General features: G+C 42.7%; 2 protein-coding genes across 2 annotated transcripts; both read right to left on the bottom strand.

Moving 5' to 3' along the window:
• Nucleotides 1-104: 104 nt before the first annotated feature.
• Nucleotides 105-11,803, bottom strand: cyp11c1 (cytochrome P450, family 11, subfamily C, polypeptide 1). Its single transcript, XM_031853067.1, has 13 exons — nucleotides 10,380-11,803; nucleotides 9,785-9,872; nucleotides 8,605-8,816; nucleotides 7,333-7,360; nucleotides 6,902-7,236; nucleotides 6,593-6,748; nucleotides 5,105-5,319; nucleotides 3,208-3,411; nucleotides 2,917-3,095; nucleotides 2,658-2,824; nucleotides 1,510-1,588; nucleotides 1,203-1,412; nucleotides 105-359 (listed from the first exon to the last, which is right to left on the bottom strand). Exons 1-13 carry the CDS (start codon nucleotides 10,613-10,615, stop codon nucleotides 249-251), a joined length of 2,220 nt encoding a protein of 739 aa, XP_031708927.1. The 5' UTR covers nucleotides 10,616-11,803; the 3' UTR covers nucleotides 105-248.
• A 354-nt stretch (nucleotides 11,804-12,157) lies between these two features.
• Nucleotides 12,158-19,378, bottom strand: clk2b (CDC-like kinase 2b). The gene is made up of 11 exons (XM_031853028.1): nucleotides 18,442-19,378; nucleotides 17,674-17,764; nucleotides 17,527-17,593; nucleotides 17,324-17,440; nucleotides 16,958-17,124; nucleotides 16,493-16,587; nucleotides 15,585-15,714; nucleotides 15,412-15,494; nucleotides 15,247-15,326; nucleotides 15,073-15,163; nucleotides 12,158-14,990 (listed from the first exon to the last, which is right to left on the bottom strand). The coding sequence occupies exons 1-11, from the start codon at nucleotides 18,505-18,507 to the stop codon at nucleotides 14,808-14,810; spliced, it is 1,170 nt and encodes a 389-aa protein (XP_031708888.1). The 5' UTR covers nucleotides 18,508-19,378; the 3' UTR covers nucleotides 12,158-14,807.
• Between the last annotated feature and the right edge of the window lie 12 nt (nucleotides 19,379-19,390).

Here is a 19,390-nt window from a genome sequence, read left to right as displayed (position 1 = left end):
GATTTTGCAAGCTTTGCCACAATGAAGACAACAGGAGGACGTGATCAATTTATTCATCAGCAATATGAATTCTTCGGTTGAACACGAAGCGCATCAGGATGCAAAAAAACTCAGTATAAGCTTGAGTGAGTATCATCAGAATATGGTTGTTAAATTAGGATTATTAAAACAGGCTACATTGTATTGTATTGATTAAACATGTCAAATGTTGATGGCATGACTGTCTTCTGTGTGTGCATGTGTGTGTGTCAGAGTTTGCTGAAAGTGATCCTTGGCGGAGTCTCAGGCTGGAGGATGAGGGTGCATGTGGTTTTGAGGTCCTCTGAGGACAACAAGCTGAGATGGAAGCTCAGCAGGATCTAGACAGAGAGAGAGAGAGGAGAGAGAGGAAGGGAGGATAAAGGGAAGCAGAGGGGGAGGAGGTGATGGAGGCGTGAAGGCAGAGTGGAAGGGAAGGAGAAGAGCAGATGTTAAGAAGGATCACATTTATGCTATATTCAGCAGCAGCAGTGGTGTAAGTATACTCAACAGTACTTTACTCCACTACAGATATTTAACAGCTTTAGTTAGTTACAGATTAAAAATGTAATTCAAAAACACAAGCCTATAAATTCAACCCAATGTCAAATATTAAACCATGCAGGGATGGAGTCCAGGAGTGGTAGCAGATCCACCAAAAAGACACTCTTTCTCTAAACTTTGAAGGGTTTCATTCAAATAACTGTTTTGAGGTCCAAAGAGGTATCAGAGGTGTCCAGTATATTAGAGAAATGTCTGAAAAAAATAGTACTAATTTGTGCAACAGAACTCTCTTTCCTCTCCCATTCACCCTCTCACGACCCTCCAGATTCATCTTGTGACTCTTTGGAGACGCTCAATAAGTTTGTAACCACTGAATTAAATTACCTAATTATATAAATGCACCACCTTACCTAGGTAAAACAGAGAAGTGCTGCTTACGCATTGAGGCATCAGTATCAATACTTACTTTTCCTTGTAACAGAGTATTTTAGCATTGTGGTACTGGTTATTTTACTTAAGTAAAGGATCTGAGTACTTCTTCCTGCCCAGCAAACACAGATTAAGCTCGTCTAATCATCCGTCTGTCTGTCCTTCCTTAAAACTCAACATCAGCCTTTCCACCTCTTTTCTTTCCTCTTGCATTGCATCCTTTCTCTCTGACTCCATCCTCCTTCACTCACATGCATGAGCAAGAGCTGCATCTCGTTCTCAGCGATCCTCCTCCCGACACACTGCCTCGCCCCAAAGCCAAACGCCAGGGAGCGAAACCCCCCCGCCCCCTCTCCTCTTTGGCCGTCCTCTCTGCCCCACCGGCCGGGCTCAAAGCGCAGTGGATCCTTAAAGACCTCTGCACTCCTTCCCAGGGGGTACAGACAGGCCTGGACCATCGTCTGAGGGGAGAGTTGATGAGCGTCAAACAAACTGAAGTCAGCCGTATACGTATGCCTGAATGTGTTTGTACGAGTATGTGACAATCTGATCACTCACCCCAGCAGGAACGTGGTAATTCTGAAGAACAATATCTTTGACCGGATACCGCTGCACTGTGGTTCCCACCGGATATAACCTGACACAACCCAAAACATACATACACACACACACACACACACACACACACACACACACACACAGAGTCCTGTTTTCGAGATGCTATCTTTGATTTATGACTCATTCCCAACACAGGATCACTGGTAATCAATTCTCATTGTTGATGAAAACACTTGTGATGAAAACAGACTTTTAGACATCTGTTCCTCAGCTCAGAGCATGATTTTTCTTTCATGATATTCTATGGATCTGAAGGAGAAAGGAGGTTTTTTTCTCCTCTTAAGGGATGTTTCATGTAGTTAGCTTGTGTCAGCTGGTTGTTAGTTATCTGATTAATTACATATTTGTTTGGGAATGTGCACCACTAAAGCACAATTTCAGCTGACTCCCGCATTATTGTGTGATCTTTTGACTCTATCCTTTAAGGTATGAAAGTTCACTCTCAACCTTGGTCATAGTAGTTTGACAAAACATTCCTGACTCAAGTTCCACTTACACCCATTTTCTAAGGATTTTGACCACCTCACACAGTCTTCATCAGCTGATGGAGTCTCATCAGTTAAGATGGGAGCTCAGTATGTTGATTCCATCCATAGCACTTTTAAAACTTCTTGTCGGGACGAGAGACAGCAACTGATCTTACATGTCAGCAGATCCATCTTTAGGACAAATGAGCACACTCCATCCACCGATGAAGACCAAATGATATGATTGAAAGCCCCGGGAAAGCGTGTAAGTGGACCTTGAGTTGGAAATGTTTTGTCAAACTACTATTTCCAAGGTCAAGAATGAAATGGCATGCTTAACATTTAAGCTAATACAGATGAGAGCGTCCTAAAAGTGCTACTGGGGGAAAAAAGTCACAATATTCCAGTATGTGATAACTGGTTGGGTTTCTGGACATATACTGTAAAATGAAGGCGGAGTGTGCTGGCCCCTATGTACTTGATAGGAACTGGGAGGCAACAGAGTAGCCTACTTGCAGAAATGGAGCAAAGTGTGTGCATGTGGTCGACAGATTAAAAAAAGGGTCCACTAATAAGTTAATCAGGCCAAGAGCAGATGGCTGTGTCTTGGGTATTATGTACCTGAGAATCTCCTTGATCGTGCCTTTTAGCAGTGGTGCCCCCTGCAGGGCTCTCTGAGGATCACCACCAGCCTGTGCCCATGACGTCCTCACCTGCTGCCTCACCCTCTCCTGCACCTCCGGGTTGCGGCCCAACTCAAACAGAGCAAACTGCAGGGGCACCGCAGTCTGTAGAGAGGATGGGACGAGAGGTGACATGGAATCAGTTATGCTGAGGTATACAAAAACACGCCAAGGAAGAAACACACACAAACACACACCGTGTCGACCCCTCCAGCCATCAGCTCAGTGACGTTGGCTTTGATGAGGTCTAAAGATAGCTGCCCTTTCTCCATGAGTTGGCCCAGAACCCCGGTGTACTGGCCCCCAGCTGCAGCCTCAGACCCCCGAGCCTGCGAGGAAGACATGCGCTGGTACCCCTTCTGGATCCTCGCCTCCGCTGGAAGATCAGGGCAGGGTGACAGCAGAGTCAGGTGAGATGGGAATAGTGAAGCGGGATACTGAAAGAGACTGATGAGAGTTGCCCAAGGTGGCCAACGAAGGCTGCCTACCGTGGCTGAAGATGTGGTCCCATGCGCTGGCGTGCTGCGTCCACAGGGGAGCGCCGACGAGGAGCATCAGGCGAGGGGGCAGGTAGAGGAGAGGAGGGGTCGTTGCCAGCATTCGCTCCACGGCCCAGATGAACTTCTGGGACTCCAGGGACGGAGATGAGGAGAAGAGACCAATACGCTCCCCGTAGATCACATGGCAACTAGCTATAGGGGGGGGGGGGGTATAGGTGGGTGAGGGTGAGAGACAGCTGATGTGTTTCAAGGTGAGCAAACAATCAGAAACAATAAGGCTAAAACAAGTGGACACACTGTTTTTGAAAATGTTTTAAACTTACCAAGACTTCATTGAATAAATTAACTTCAGGTTGACAGTTTATTTAAGTAGATTATAAAACCGCCTGGCTCATATTTCCATGTTCAAATTTAGGCTTTGAAGGATTGCATGGCGCTGTGGGTTGAGGATATTCTAAAATGAAGGCCAAAAAAAAGCCAGAGTCTGTAACGGTAAGAAAATATTCTATGTTTTTCAAATGCAACTCCGCACAGATAACCTTTATGTTTTCTGAGTGCATACGTTGCCGCAGAGGACTGCCTCTCCTCCACCAGACATCCATCACCTGTCAGAAACGCTCGTATTATATCAACCTCACATGACTGACTGGAATAGAGTTGCTTGCAGGTCTATTCCTATCCCGGCTTAGCACCTGGCTTCGTGTGCTGTGGTCCATTAGGAGCAGGCTAGCATGACTCAAAGTCATCAACTCTCCCTTTTTCACTCTCTCTCTCTCTCTCTCTCACACACACACACACACACACACACACACACATTACACACATACTGCACGCACAGATGCATACGGCACACTGAGTCACACAACCATTCACACGTGTGAATGTGGCACATTTCAGATTTAGGCTGATGAAAGGAGCAGACCTGGTGAAAGAATGCTGGAGCTTTGATGGTGTTTGTTGGTGTTTCTATTTTTAAAGGTGTATGTTCTCCTTGACCTACGGCTATAATATGTTAACGACAGATATGCCTCAGGTCAAAATGAGGTTTGGCTCTCATGAGAGGTGAGAATTGTTTTGAATTAACAACAGAAAGAGCAGAAGCAGCGAGCGAGAGGGAAAGATTTTGTTCGTGCAGATTGTGTAATTCCTCTGACGTGAGATGCTTTCACGGCCTACGTCAGCATTTGTGACTCAACTCAAAGAGCTGATAGTTACGGTGAATGAAAGCCTGGCAAAGAGGGAGGTGACAAGAGGAGAAACCCCGGGTGAATAGGGTAAAAATCTTAATAGATATCACCATGAAACTTACCCAGGTGATTACTTACTTTTGTATTACAACGTTTTCTGTTGCGTTTTTAAATATGTACTAATTTGCACACATTTCCAGAACAGAAATCTGAACATTGGATAAAGCAGGTTCAGAACTATTGTGTCATTTTGTCGACACATTAGAGTCAAAGTTTATACGGAGGGAATTTTGGATTGCTCTTTGGAGCCCTCCATAAATCAGAAGATACTGTCAACAGTCAACAATTTTCACCATGGTTATACGAATAAAATGATTTACAAATCAGGGGTTGAATTATATACGAAAAAACACTTCTGTGAAAAGAATATAGATAGGAATGACACTGAAAAGTTTGGTGTTTGTATATTCACATGGAGATTTCTGGCTCAGAGTCTGATTAAAAACCTCATGAGTAAACAACCTTTAAAGATATGCTCATTTTAAATATGCAAATGAGGCATCTAATGGTAACTTTTAGTGAAAAAGTTCTATAGATCAAATAGACAAAGAAAATAGAAAATTCATGTGTACTTCAACTGTGCAATCACACACAAATAAATCCCAGGTCACAAATCACTGGGGCTGATGACCTCTGACCTTCTAGCGCGAAGCGGAAGAGGTCAGGGCTGGGATCCATGGTCAGACTGCGCTTCCCCTCCTCGCCTCTCCCCTCCTTCTCAACCTTCGCCCGCAGCATTCGGCAGAAATCCATCGCAACCTCATCAAGCAGGGGGAGAAAACGCTTCACGGCCGCACTCATCATCACCTCCTTGTTGAGCAGTAGACGGTCAGCTCGCCACTCCTCGCCGTTCCTGTGGAGAGAAGATTTGGAGCGAGGCATTGAAGTGACCCGCTTCACTTCTGCTCAGTCACTGTGAAGCAAAGAAACTGGGTTGGAAAGACATTTATAATACTTTCCCAGGCAGATGAGCCGTTCTGTTACTTGAATATATACAGTATATATATATATATATATATATATATATATATCTCAAAAATATATATAGTGTAAAGTAGAGGTGATTTGTCAAAGTCTGTTTCATTATCAGTTTGTGTTTGCGCTTCTTTATGGTCGTTCTGCAGTTGTTTTGCATCTTTCTGTGGTTGCTTTGCATCACTTTGTGATGATTTTGTCATCATTTTGTGTCTCTTCTTGGTCTTATTCTTTCACAGAAATTGTCAGATTTTTTCTACAAACACAAACTCATGCCATCAGAATAATGTGAATGATGCTGCAATCACATTAATATTCTAAGAGCTTTAAAAAGCTACACCAACAAGAGAATAGCTGAATACTTTCCACTACTGATTGGATGACCCAAAAAAAATGAGCAGGATTATGATGACACAAGTGATTACATGCACTTACATACACACACACACACTCTCTCACACTCTCTCACACTCTCTCACACTCTCTCTCTCTCTCTCTCTCATTTCAGGGGACATTACATTGACTTACATTCATAAAAAACATTCCCTTGAGACTTGTCCTATCCTTGATCATGATCATTCCCGACCCTGACCATATACCCAACCATAATGTTAACTAACCTACAATTTACGAGTCCCCACAGTGTGACGGCCAAACAGTTTTACATTCTATTCTCACTGGTTTCAACAGACATCACCTCACTCGAATCCTGGCTTCTCGCCATGTTGATTTCAGAATTGATTTTAAGAGTTTAATGATCACTTTTAAAGCACATCAGGGTTTGATCCCAAAATATATAGAAGAAGTGTTGAGCCTGTATGAGCCAGCTTGCAGCCTGAGATCCTCGGGCCCTTCTGGCTGTTCTAAAGTTGGGGCTCAAAACTAAAGGTGACAGTGCTTTTGCCAAAAGGACCCCTCGGCGTTGGAACGACCTGCCAGAGGAGATAAGGCTCGCAGAATCAGTAATCGCTTCTTAAAAAATAATTTACAGACTGGCTTTTATATGATGTTGCTTTTGCTTTGCTTTGTCTGTCAAAGCACTTTGTAAACTCTGTTTTCAAAGGTGCTAAATAAATAAAGTTATTTCTATTATACCACCACAAAATGAGTAACACACATACATAACACGTGCACACAGGAGTGGTACCGACTTGAGGAAGACTCCCTTGCTGTGCTGCCGTGTCTCTCGGTGTGTTGCCCAGGGCTGCAGGGTCATTCGTCGGGGGTGCAGGCCCTCTGCGCGAAACAGCTCAGCTATGTCCAGCGGCAACATGATGTTCACACTGCTGTGGGTGCCCACGTGCTCCCTGCACACACAAATACACACAGAAAGGCGTAAACTCATATGCACTACTGCATCCGACACATTAGAAAACATTGATGATCTAATCTTTCTCTCCTCATTCAAGTGTCAATGCCACACGTAAAGCACTGATACCATCCCTCTATCTTCCTACTACCTGTAGATGGGGCCGAGGGTGTTGAAGGTCCTCTCCATGTGCTTGTGGAGCTGCCGGAAACGATCTTCTCTCCAGAACTTCACCAAGTTGATCCAGCCGCTCCTCCCTGTGTGAGGGATCTCCTCAAAGCTTCGCACCCGACCATCCACACCTCTCTTTCTAACTCCTGTACTCTCAGCTCCTTTTCTCCCCTCCAACTTGCCATGTGCCACCGTCCCCGCTGCTGTCATACAAAAAGCTCTTTGTGGTGCGACACCACAGAGCTGATTTCTGGACCCGCAGGTTCCCTGTGTTCTGACACACACAGTCACTCGGATGTACAAGCTCCTCATGGTCTAAAACGAGATGTGTCCTGTCGGGCTCTTCCAGAGTTGTGACACCGCTCGTTGGCGTTTCTGCATGACCGATTATTTCCCTCCTTCATCCTCAACCTCACATCCTTGAATCTGCTCCATCGCTCTGATAGTGGATGATGATTTATAGATGTGAAGATCAGAGTTCAAGAGAATCACAACAGAGCCAAAACGTCAGGCTGATCCAGAACACACACACACACACACACACACACACCACATAAAGGCCAAAAAAAGAGAGAGTCCAGCTGGTCAAAGATGTCTTTATTACAATTTGTTTGTCAAAGCTCGTAAAGTAAAAATAAAAGGATCCTGGCTGCTTATCAGTTTGTAGGAAAACTCTTCAAGGTCTTGTGGTGAGTTCTTTGTTTCTGCTTCCTGTTGTATAAAAATATTTGATTAGGCAGCGGATAAACGAATCAAAAACGAATTGTTTAAAAGTTCCCTCAAAGATAGTCAGAGCATTAATATAGCATCAAACAACTATTTGCTATCTAGATATAGTGAAGTATTGTCTACCTGAGCAGAGAGCAGGAAGCTCTTCCTCTGTCCCTCTGCACTACCCTCATATGGCGGTTACAGCTGATTACGGCGCCCCAACCGATGGCTTAGCGCCCACCCTCCGGTTCCCCCTCAGGTAAACACTGTCAGCTCTGTCAGCACTGTTGCTGTTATTTGCACCGTTAGCTGCGAGCCGCAGCTTGTGTGACAGTGTGATGAAATGTGAACGTGTTTCCCTGAGGTTCCTTACTTGTGAATAGATCACTTGGATCTACGTCATTTAGAGAAAAGTGACAAAGAAACTAGCTACAGTAGCTTCTAGATTGCATAATACATAATGTCATGAACAAATTATTATAATTACAACATTCGGCTCTAAATGGGGTGAAATTGTGATCATCCCTTTTACAGAAAATGATGAACGTATCGACCCGCTAATATAACACCTCATTAAGATAAGAACTTGAGTCATTCTATTAGGTAATAACATTTTTAAATCATAACTTTAAATGTAACACAACACTACTTGTGAATTAACTTTCCCTGACAGATGTATTCATTAGATTAGTAGTAGGGAATTTATTATATTTGCAGGTTTGATCACTCAAATTGATATTTAGCTCATCTCAGATTATAAAACTATCTGGCATATTGGTATTATCGCTACATAAAAGACAAAAGGAGCATCTGAATGACATGTTTGTGTAACAGGAGTTTGTAAAAGATGTTGAAGCACAGATTGCGTGTGAGCAGTAATCATGTATGAGGGTCTCCTGTTGTTCCCATGAACTAAACCAACACATTGAGAAGGTGGTGTACCGATCATCCCTTTGATAACATGTTGATCACATGACTTTACAAGTTGCTGGTGCAGGAGCGGACGTCTTGCTGTGTTTCCTTGCTTTGAGCTCCACTGTGCCAAAGCTGAGGCCTTGAAAGGCGCTCAGCAGGTTAAAGCCGTCGTCCTTAGTTTTGGTTTTAGGATGAATGATCTTCGACAGCTTGTGGGGGAGCGACACTTTTCCGCCAACAGATTTCAGGTGGTTCGTGTCCTTCGGGCTCTAATCATGAATAAAAAAACAGAAGAAGAAAATAACTTAATGTCCTGAATTATCTCTGTATTTGTCAACATTGCTCTTGCCCATGCTACATTAACAGGCAGCATTGATAGCAAATAGAAAGGCACCGGTTAAGAGCAGGCCTATTTGTTTATGAAGGTTTGACATATGTGAGCTTCAACACAAAAAACACAAAAAACACATACCTCCACAAAGACTCGATTTTGTTAAAGCTATAACGAGGAGCTTAAATTTTGTGTTGATTTCGGCGGCCCTTGTGAACAAAAGCGGTAATGTTTCCGAGTACCAGAGTCCCTTTGCCAAGCCTCTTATTTTACTGCAGCAAGGTCTGACAGTCTGCCCCGCTCAGCCCTGATTCTGGTTCTCTGGTGAACCTGCATGATTATGTGTGTTTGCAGGAGTCCGACCAGCACCGATGACAATCATCAGCAATAAACATATAGAAATAGCCAATCTTCTCGCTGATGGTCACGTTCACTTATGTAGGTCAAATAACGGGATCAGTATTAAAGAAGACATGTCAGGCTCATTTTCAAGTTCATACTTGTATTTTGGACTACAACATTATACACGTTGATCTTTAAAACACACAATATTTTTCTCATACTGTCTGAATAAACTTGTATTGCCCCTCTGTCTAAAAACGCTCTGTTTTAGCGCCCGTCTCGTAAAGCTTAAAAAATAAAAATAGAGTAAAATCAGTGTGTGTGGAAATGAACATGGGTATATTAATATATACAGTACATGTTGGACCAAGTATAAGTGCTTTGTAAATATAACATCACACAGCAATTTATTTCTTACCCAAAAACTCCTTCCTTGTGCCATATACCCTATAGCTCAAATTACCATGTATCTCTTAATGAGCCATCCCGCTGACGAAACAAACGAGAGTAAAAACATGAATTATTAATGTTTTCTCTTATTCTATTAGAAACATTAGCACCGACCTCAGACAGCTGATATTTTCTTCTGAAGTGATCTCTCAACACTGCTCTCTCTGCATTCTTCTGAGCGTTCCTTGCTTCCCGCAGCTTTCTGTAAACACAGCAGACAAAAACAGAAATACACCTGACATATTGCAGACAGAATTTAATGAAAGCAACATCTCTGCCGCAGCATTGACTCAGGTTTGTGACTCAGAATTAACTGGATTTCCTTCTCTAATGAAAGCAAATACAAGCAGCTGCAGACGGTAACGTTATGAAAATGTCATATTTAAAAACAATGTGAATATAAAGCATGTGTTGGTTTATTTGCCATGAAGTTCTTCAATTTACAGGTTCTGTAAATCTATGTGTTTTCAGTACAGTAAGTACATTTACTCAAGTACTCTATTTCCATTTCATGTCACTTTACACTTCTACTCCTCAGAACGAAATACTATACTATAATACGAATTTGTACAACATTTTTCAAGGAATACTTTTACTTAAATACAATTTTCAATTAAGACTTTTACTTGTAATAAAGTGTTTTTACAGCGTGGTATTGTCACTTATACTTGAGTAAAGGCATGATGTGTTTCTAAAGTTGTCCACTTGCCTCTCCTTCTCCAGGTCCGCCTGGAACGAGCAGATGATTGACGGGTCTTTGGGGTGTGATGTTCGGAGACGAGGTGTCCTCCCCAACCGGTTGCATCCTCCTCTGCCTCTCTGATCTCTGGTCCTCTTGTTCCTGTGTTTGGCACACAACTTCCTCTCCTTCACCCGTGACACCCAGCTTGTCAGCTTCCTGATGGGTGTCTTCAGCAACTTTTTCACTCTCACCACAGACTCCATGATGCACCGGGACTCTCAGAATGGGAGGGAATGACCACAGCCCTACTTCTTAACCAGAATGTTGGGTGAATATATAAAAAATTTCTCCTTCGCTCATGTTGTGCTGCTCTGACAGGACAATCTCAGGTCCTGTGGAGGCTATACCTCAGATTGAGACCTGCCAAGGACAAGGACGTCAGTCAGACAAGGCTCAGACACACAGACTTAGTTAACTCTTTCACAGATGAAGTGTTTGTCATCTAGAGGAAAAGGGAATATACAAGAGAAAGATGGAAACCACATGGGGACAAAAAGTCTTATTCGGGCCACTTATCACTAAGATACACACGACATTAACATTTATCATGTTTGTCCAGTCCACAGTTTACTTGCCCATGCAGGTGGCCACAGAAGGCCAAAGGCTCACAGCATACAATCCTGATAAAGCTCCAGCCAGGTGGCCTCCACCGCAACCAGACAATCCCCCAACGCTTCACAGCAACTCAGAGAGAACCAGAAGAAACAGCAGAAGACTCTCCACAGGATGTTGTTCCTGTGCTCCGTGACCCTCACAGGAGAAAATGACTGTTTGTTGGTCCAGGTTTCATCCTCTTCTTCTGCTGCTGCTGCTTGAGTCCTCCAGACTCACTCCACTCTTCAACACCCCCACCTCTCCCAAACAGATCGCTACTTAAAGGACTTAACGAGGGGAATCTCGTTAGCCTTTGCAGGTAATGAATGCGATGACTCATGTGTTTGTGATGAAGATTTAGAGAAACAAGCTGATGTCATGTTGAGTGACACACGCATGCATTCGCAGGCATGACGTTAGTGTTGTTCCTGTTGGATCTCAGTTGTGCTCTTACGATGCTGCATTTTGGGATTTTTAAGGAGCAGTTCAGCACCTCATTTGGGAAGGTGACAAAAGAGGTAGTGGATAACGTTCTTCAAACTCAGCCAACCAGAAAGCCGTTCAATTCAGACAATTATCAAGATATAACACGCTTTCAGTTCCTTAGAAGAACATAATCAGTATTTGGCTCTCTGGATATCCAGAGGTGAAGAGATGATCACAGATTTGGGGAGAGGAAATGAAACAAAGAGACACCTGCATGGAGAGAATCTGGCCTGAGACAGCAGCATCGGAGTCACAGAGAAAATGATTAACAACTGGACCAAAAAGCTGCCTAAACTATTAAAGAGGAAGGGACAAAGTGAGATCATCCCTCTAAAATGTTTATATATACAGTATATATATATATATATATATATATATTTAGAAAAATACACAAAATAATAATGAACATGCCAGAAAAGGCCACCTCTGCTGACGCATATCTCATTTTTTCTGGATTCTATGCCTTATATCTGTGCCAAAAAAATGTAGTTAAAAATAAAAAGTACTAAATGAACATCTAATAAAACGTTTGTATTTTCAATAATGGTTTTACACTCTATGATGTAGTTGTAACCAGTTATACAGACATTTACAAATTTACAAGACATATTTTATATTGTTACACCTGTATTTCACTATACTGTCATTCAATCTAGCTGTTGACACACACTAATAAACACTTAAATCTGCTTACAGCTACATAATAGTGTGTTAATTCATTCATTATATGTTTACATGATGCTAATGAGTGCTAAATTAGGGGAGTTGAAGTAAAGTGTTACCCATGTGTATTCCTTGATTCCCTCTTTGCACATTTTCTGCATTGTGCATGTCTTTGAATGTCTCCTCTCAGTGAGTTGTGTGTTCTATGGCCTACTCTAATGCCCTCACTCACATAGCCTCTAAACTCTTCAACCAAACAACTCAATATTCCTCGATCACTTGTTTCCCTCCTTTTCTTTGCCCTCTACTGCCCAGACCACTTTGTTTTCTGGCAGGTGAGGACACTTTAATGCTTTAACAAGATCACCAAGACAAGCCACGCCTCCTTCAAGCTCATGGTCAGAGACAGATCCGGGATCAGTTTACTCATCCAACCATCGTTTCCTGTGTCAATAGGATTTCTCCACAGAAGGGAGAAATAGAGGTTGAGCACGTTACCGACCCTAAATCTGAGATATGTTAATATTCTCCAATATCTTGTAGCTTATATCAGAGCAACCAAACACAACTTCTGTCGATTATTAACACACTCAAGCTCATTTTTGATGAGCAATGCACACTTTGTAAAATCCAGTGTGGGGGCAATTAAAAAGGGACTACTCAAATGACATTACAGTCGTTTCTTTTGTGTAATTGCTGATCATATTATTTCATATTATTGCAGACTGACACCAGAGCAGTGAAGTGAAGATGTGGTCCTGCAGCTAAGAAATCTTATAATCCAACAATGTATCATTCTCACATTTGCTTTTACAGGTAATGTCATGTAATTTGAAGATAATAAATAGGAATAAAAGTGAAAAATAACTATTATTTTCGTCTTTTAGGTTTCAGGTCTATTGCAGAGAATGGTAGCTAAACTAGGAGACACTACACCGATGATTTAAGAGACGTTTTGGCACAGAGATGTTTCCACGGACCTTTTGGTACAAAGCTGGTGCACATGCAGTCAGCGTGCATCACACGAGGGCGTCTCAGCCTGTTAAACCACCTGCTCAAGCCCCATTCAGTGATGGCCACAGCTTCTAGGTCTAGCTTCTTCTAAAATAATCTGTTTAAATTCACCAGACTCTCACTCATACTTCAGTAGTCCTTTTCTCAAATCCCAAGATTTAAACAGTCAAATTCTAAGTATAATTGTAAATACACTATATATATAACATGTAATATATTTGTTAAAAAACTAAGTTCTGTATTAAACACAAAGACATTGATTTACTTTCCTTCAACAAATCTCCATTCACACATACAAATCTGGGATGTTCATGCCTTTTGACAGCCAAGGAATAAGATCATATACACAAACATATACATACCCTCATTATACACACACATACAAGTACACACAACCTCCCACACAACCACACACATACATCAAAAGTAAGGTCTCACCCAGTCAAACACACGTACTTTGACAGTACGTCTCTCTCCGCTCTGCCCAGGCTGAAAGTGAACATTGGCAGGCGCACACGCTCGCTCAGCCTTGTGACCGTCCTCTCTGCTGAGCTGCACTCCATCGAGATGCCAGAGGAGGTTCAGCCAGTAAACTGGAGTTAAGTAAGAAGTGTGAGATATGGATGGGCCGATTAAAAACTGAATTTATTTTACTACTAAAGAAGTCATTCAATAACAAGCGTATGACAAAAAACACTAAAAAATATTTTTATAAAGTGACTGAGAGCGTAACAGTGAAAAGATACTTTTAAAGGTTGCATATAAGCTTTTGTGACTACGTCCTCAACGTTTTAGAGAGACCTTTTGGAGCTGACTTGATGTACTTACATGTGACGATCAGTCAGCACCCGGTAGTTCTGCAAGTTTTGTATTTACAGTACCAACTAACCGTATCATCCATTGGTTTCCACTCATTTCTGTTTGACACAAAAATCAGCAGACTGTTGAAACGTTTCAGTGAAAGTCAAGGATTGCAAGTTACATTAATGTTGTAATGTATTTTTAAATCAATTAATGTAACATTTACAAAAAGTAATGCAACTTTTAAGGGTCTGCTAAAAAAATTTCATACCGACACATGAATGAAAAGACACTTTTTTTTTAAATCTGCTGTATACTGTGAATATAATTGCCTCGACTTGCCTCACTCTAATTATATAGATTGATGTTTTCTTTCCTACTCAATCAGCTGACTGAGGGCGTCACCAATCATCTGGTTGGAGTCAAACAAATATTCCTTTCTCTGCTGCTGTCAGCTGTTCAGCATACAATTCGACATGACCCACCTCGACCCCATTCACCTCCAGTCTGATCAGAAACACCTGTCCAACGCATCCTTCCACTTCCACATCCTTCACCTTTTGTTCTTCACCCTTTCACCATCACCCGACTCCTTCGGGGTAATGTTCCTGTCGGGCTCACGGCATGACTACCCCCATGAAATCAGTCTACTTGCCAAAGACTCTTCACATAAAGTATTTCTTCAACTTTTCATATTCTGCACTTTATAACAAACATAGAAATGTATAACTTCTTTAGCCTCCTGATTGAAATGTAATACATGTTTTGCAGTTGAGAAAGTAGTACTTGCAAACACACTGGTATGGTCCGCACAGAGTCAAGTGTCTATTCAGGGTCTCATCTGCTCATATCACAGCTGTTCCTCCAGACTTGACTCCTTCCTGGATGATGAAGAGGCAGGAAGAAGGGTTGACGCAGGGCAGAGGAAAGAGGGATGCGTGTCGAGGGCTCGTACTCCAGCATCCCCTCCAAGAGGTAAAACAACAGGTGGTGGTCTCTTCCATGTGATAACAAGTAATTCTGAAAAGACACAGAGAGGAACGTGTTGTTGTAGGGAGTTAATGTGGCTCATGATTAAAAGTTTGCATCCGCCACAGCTCACCCTTAATGGTTTGCACTTGGCTTTCACGTAGCGTCCGGCCTTGGAGCACTCATTCCAGTCGAGACGCCCACAGTGGAAATACTTCTGCTTTCTGTGAAGAAAAAAAATCATGTTTGGTCCGGTAAAGTTTGTTTCCATGTGTGTTTTGTGCAACAGTGTACAGGAGTGTGTTACCTGCTCCTTTGGATCATTCTCTGAGGAACCGGTCCCTGTATGCTCTCCATCATAGCAAGATGCTCCTTATTGTCATGAGTCTAAAAGCGAAGATCATGTCAACAAAATCACAATCGTACAACTTTCAGCATGCTCTGATTTTACCAATACAATCCCACATGTGACCTGGTACAGTGTGAAGCCTTCATAGTATTCAAACAGGATGCATCCGATACTCCACACATCACACGGGTGACTCCAACCCAGCTCTGTGGGAGAGAGCAGAGGGACAAAACCTTCAACACAAGTGAATAGGACTGACAGCTGGTCACTCCCTGGTCTCAATCAACATCTATTACCCAGTATGACCTCTGGAGCTCGGTAGTGACGTGTGGAGATGACGGCCGAGTGGTGTTCGTGGTCAAAGGTGGCGCTGCCAAAGTCAACAAGCCGCACTGTGGTGTCATTCATTCTCCGCTCATTGCACTTCTGAAGGAAGACAGAACGTAAACAAGCCAACCCTTTAGTCAGATACACAACACTTTACTTGGTAGTAAGTAAGCACACCTGTGTTGGTAATAATCCCCTTTTGCAAAGGAAAACTGTGCACATGCAACTATCCTAAAGGAACAGTTTTAAAACAAAGAGGGAGACTGGAGAGAAATAACAGCAAGGACCAGAGTTCAGTCAGCTGAACACAAACACACTCTCACAGACGGTCTGTAGCCGGCTAACTTAAAGCTAACATGTAGAACTTTGCTTTTACAGTTTTTTTGCAATTGCCAAGACAGAAAAACTGGTTCTCGAGCACAATTATTGAAACCACTAACTCATCTATTGACCAGGTGTGATGAACCATAAGCACATTGTCGGCTTGACACTAAGTTAGAAATTCTGAAACACACTTTTTGCAAATAACAACACACAGTTATTTACTTAAGACACATCATTTTAAACCTGCAGCCTGAATGTCCGGTGAAAACACAAATCAGATCACTTAGAAATCAGAGCTGGAACACTATGAATAGGATTCAGGTTTGCTCTTTGGTGGGCACATCAATGGAGGCCAATTTTGCACTGTCCCACTCAGGTCAGCAAACACTACCTGTGGGTGGTTCACAGGTTCTGCTGAGCAAAATTTGCATCCAAATGAGCAACGGCAAAGCAAACGTCCCCAGTTGCTCTGCCTGCATTAATCCCTGCTTATTTAACAACCTGTCTTTCTTTCACCCCCAAAGGTCCCAGCTTCCTGCCTGCAGTTGTTTACCTTCTCAGCGTTGTATATGAGCGAGTAGTCTGAGTTGACAAAGAGGATGTTCTCAGGCTTCAGGTCGGTGTGAGTCAGCTTGTTGTCATGGAGAACTGCAGTGGAGACAGAGGGAGGAGGGAAAGTAGATTGGGACGTATCAGGAGAGAGCCAACGCCCTCGTCTGGTCGAGTTCTTTGTTGGTTTAACAGTCAGACTAGATTTGTAGGAGGAAAATAAACCCAAAAATCCTATACATCAGAAATCCTGAATGAAAATAATCTGAATGTTTATGTTTGTCTTTCACTTTAATCTGCATGGGGGAATCGGGAACACTCCTATCATCCTCAGGTGACCCTCTAAATATCTACCTGGCTTGTTCGCTCCTGCACGGGACAGCTGTTATAATCCACTTACTGTCATCACTGACATTGATCCTGAAGTACAAGAGAAAAAGCAAAGTGGTGTGATGCATGTTGGACTCACAGCTGACAGCGTGGCAGATCTGGAGGGCCATGTGTCGGATCTGGTTAATGGGATAAGGCAGGAAGTTGTTTGCTTTCAAGAAGTCAAAGGTGCTGAGAGACAGCAGCTCAAAAGAGATGCACATGTGGCCGTAGTAGTTAAACCAGTCCAGCATCTGCACACAGTGGCTGATGGGAAAAGAAGATGGTGGTAATTGTTTGGTACAAGCACGGTAGCTCAGTTCCAGTGCAAAGAAAACAAGACCAGTTAGAGTAGAGTTTAGAGCACAAGGTGAGCTAACAGGGAGAGCTAAGTGGTCTGATCGCTGTAGGAAAGAGAGATGAAAGGTATAAGACATAAAAAGAGTCAAAACTACAAACTACTCACTGTCTGTTGTCTGGATCTCTCGTCCTGATCTTCTCCAAAACATTGATTTCCAGTTTGGCTGCTTCTCTGTATTTCTCCAAGTTCTTAATGATCTTCAGAGCAATTCGATTTCCTCCTCTGTGTGTTAAAACTCTGTCGTTAAATGCACGAAACACCCATTGCATTGTGGTCCCACTTTTATTATTAGATGTTGCAAAGTATACCTGCTGTGGTCCGAGCATTGCACAACCTTCCCAAAGGTTCCCTCACCCAGAGTGTCGACTATCTCATCTGTAAGAGAGTTTATTAAATAAAATTACAGCTGGAGCATTTTTTTACAACAGCTGCCACCCCTTACACGTGATACCTACATCTGTCTTCGAGGACGTCCCCACTTTTGTAGATCAGGTGGCCGTTCTCAGTGTCCCTCTCATTATCGCCTGCAGCCTCACTGCTGCTTCGCTAGAAGCAAAGGCACATTTATGACAGCTGGAGCAAAAGAAGAGAAGTCTGGGTCGGGATCAACCTGCCTCTGTGCCTTTCTCCACAATCCAACTAAAGGCTGAGACGATGCGAGTGACACCTGACCTATGGGGGTCTGAAAGGGCAGCGGTCATCAGGTGGATTCAAGACTGATGCATTCAAACTTACGTGCAGACAAATGCACACGTAGTGAAAGCTAGTCTGCATTAAAAGGTGCTTAATGTCACGTATTTCTCCAAAATCACAGACTCTAAATGCAGCCGTGATGAAAGAAAAAAAAAATATTTTTGCATTGAGTTTGATCCTGACGACCTGAGTTTGTTCTAAAGGAGGTTAATAAGAAATGTCAAATGACTTCTGGCCTCTTTGGAGGAGCTGAGGCTCTATTTCTATCCGCATTCTGAGACTGTTATTAATATCAGCATGTGCTGAGGAGACACTTACTTCAGGGCACGGGCAACGAAATAGACCATACACAAACGCATGTAAACACACATGATGTGTGGAGCTGGAAAACTAAATTATGACTTAAACTTCACCACATAGTGCGGGGGATTTCAGGTCAAACGTCGACCATGACGCGGCGGTGACTGTTGGTAGGAAGAAATAGAAGCAAGAAAACAGCAAATGCATGCACAGAAAATAGAGATACTCACAGAGAGGCAGAGGCAAATACAGTCCAGAAAACCCTTATAGAGAGAGCACAGTTCTGTCTTCCCCATTATGCAGAAGCACAGAGCTACTCGGAGATGAGAAGAGGATGGAGGGGCGTAATGAGGTGAAGGAGAGAGGCAGGTGAAGCAAAAGCAGGAACACTAGACGACCAGGAGTTATGGAGAGAAAAAGCAAGGACGGGACAATACAATATTAAAGCAATGGCACAGAGAGAAGCTGCAGGACATTGAGTTGTGACAAAAGTAAAATATAGCTTGCGATGCTGTCAACGGAAACCAGAAGTGAAGAAATGAAGCCGACAGAAGAGAAAATAGCTGAAGAGGAACAAAGAAAAGCAAAAATCAAACGGACGTGAAAAAGAAAGCCGAAGACAAAAACAGAAAGCGACGGACAGAAATGAGACGAAGAGACAGGAGGCGGAGGACAGATAGAGAGGGTGAGAACGAGAGAGCTGAGGCGGATGCTAATAATACACTTTGGTCACAACCCCCTGAGAAAGTCTTCAGAGGAGAATCAAGATGTGGTCAGGGGGAGGAGAGATCCAGTTTCACTCATCGTACTTACTTTTCTCCTTGCACCTCCTTAACCTCTGCGACATGTTGTGCCACGCCTGTCCTGCTCTGCATGCTCTACACATACCTTTCAATTTACAGCACATTCTTTGACAAAACATAACTGACAGAGCTCTTATGAAGACTTTATTTTGGAGTTCATATGAAGCAGCAGGTAAAGTGTTTTAAAAACTAAAAATCCTTTCAAACAACAAGACACACCAATAACAAATCTTATGAAGTGATCAGTAACAAAACAATTGACTGTTATTTTTCTCTGTATAAAATTGTTTAAATCACGATTTTTTTTTTTCTCTGATGAAGTGAACGGTAGGAAACAGACAAATGATCTTCTATCAGGCTGAACAATGATTTGACT

Source organism: Anarrhichthys ocellatus, unplaced genomic scaffold (genome assembly GCF_004355925.1).
Source record: "Anarrhichthys ocellatus isolate YVR2014 unplaced genomic scaffold, GSC_Weel_1.0 scaffold13, whole genome shotgun sequence".
Classification (NCBI taxonomy): Eukaryota; Metazoa; Chordata; class Actinopteri; order Perciformes; family Anarhichadidae; genus Anarrhichthys; species Anarrhichthys ocellatus.
The sequence above is the reverse complement of the archived record's forward strand: the minus strand, read 5'-3'. Positions and strand labels throughout refer to the sequence as shown.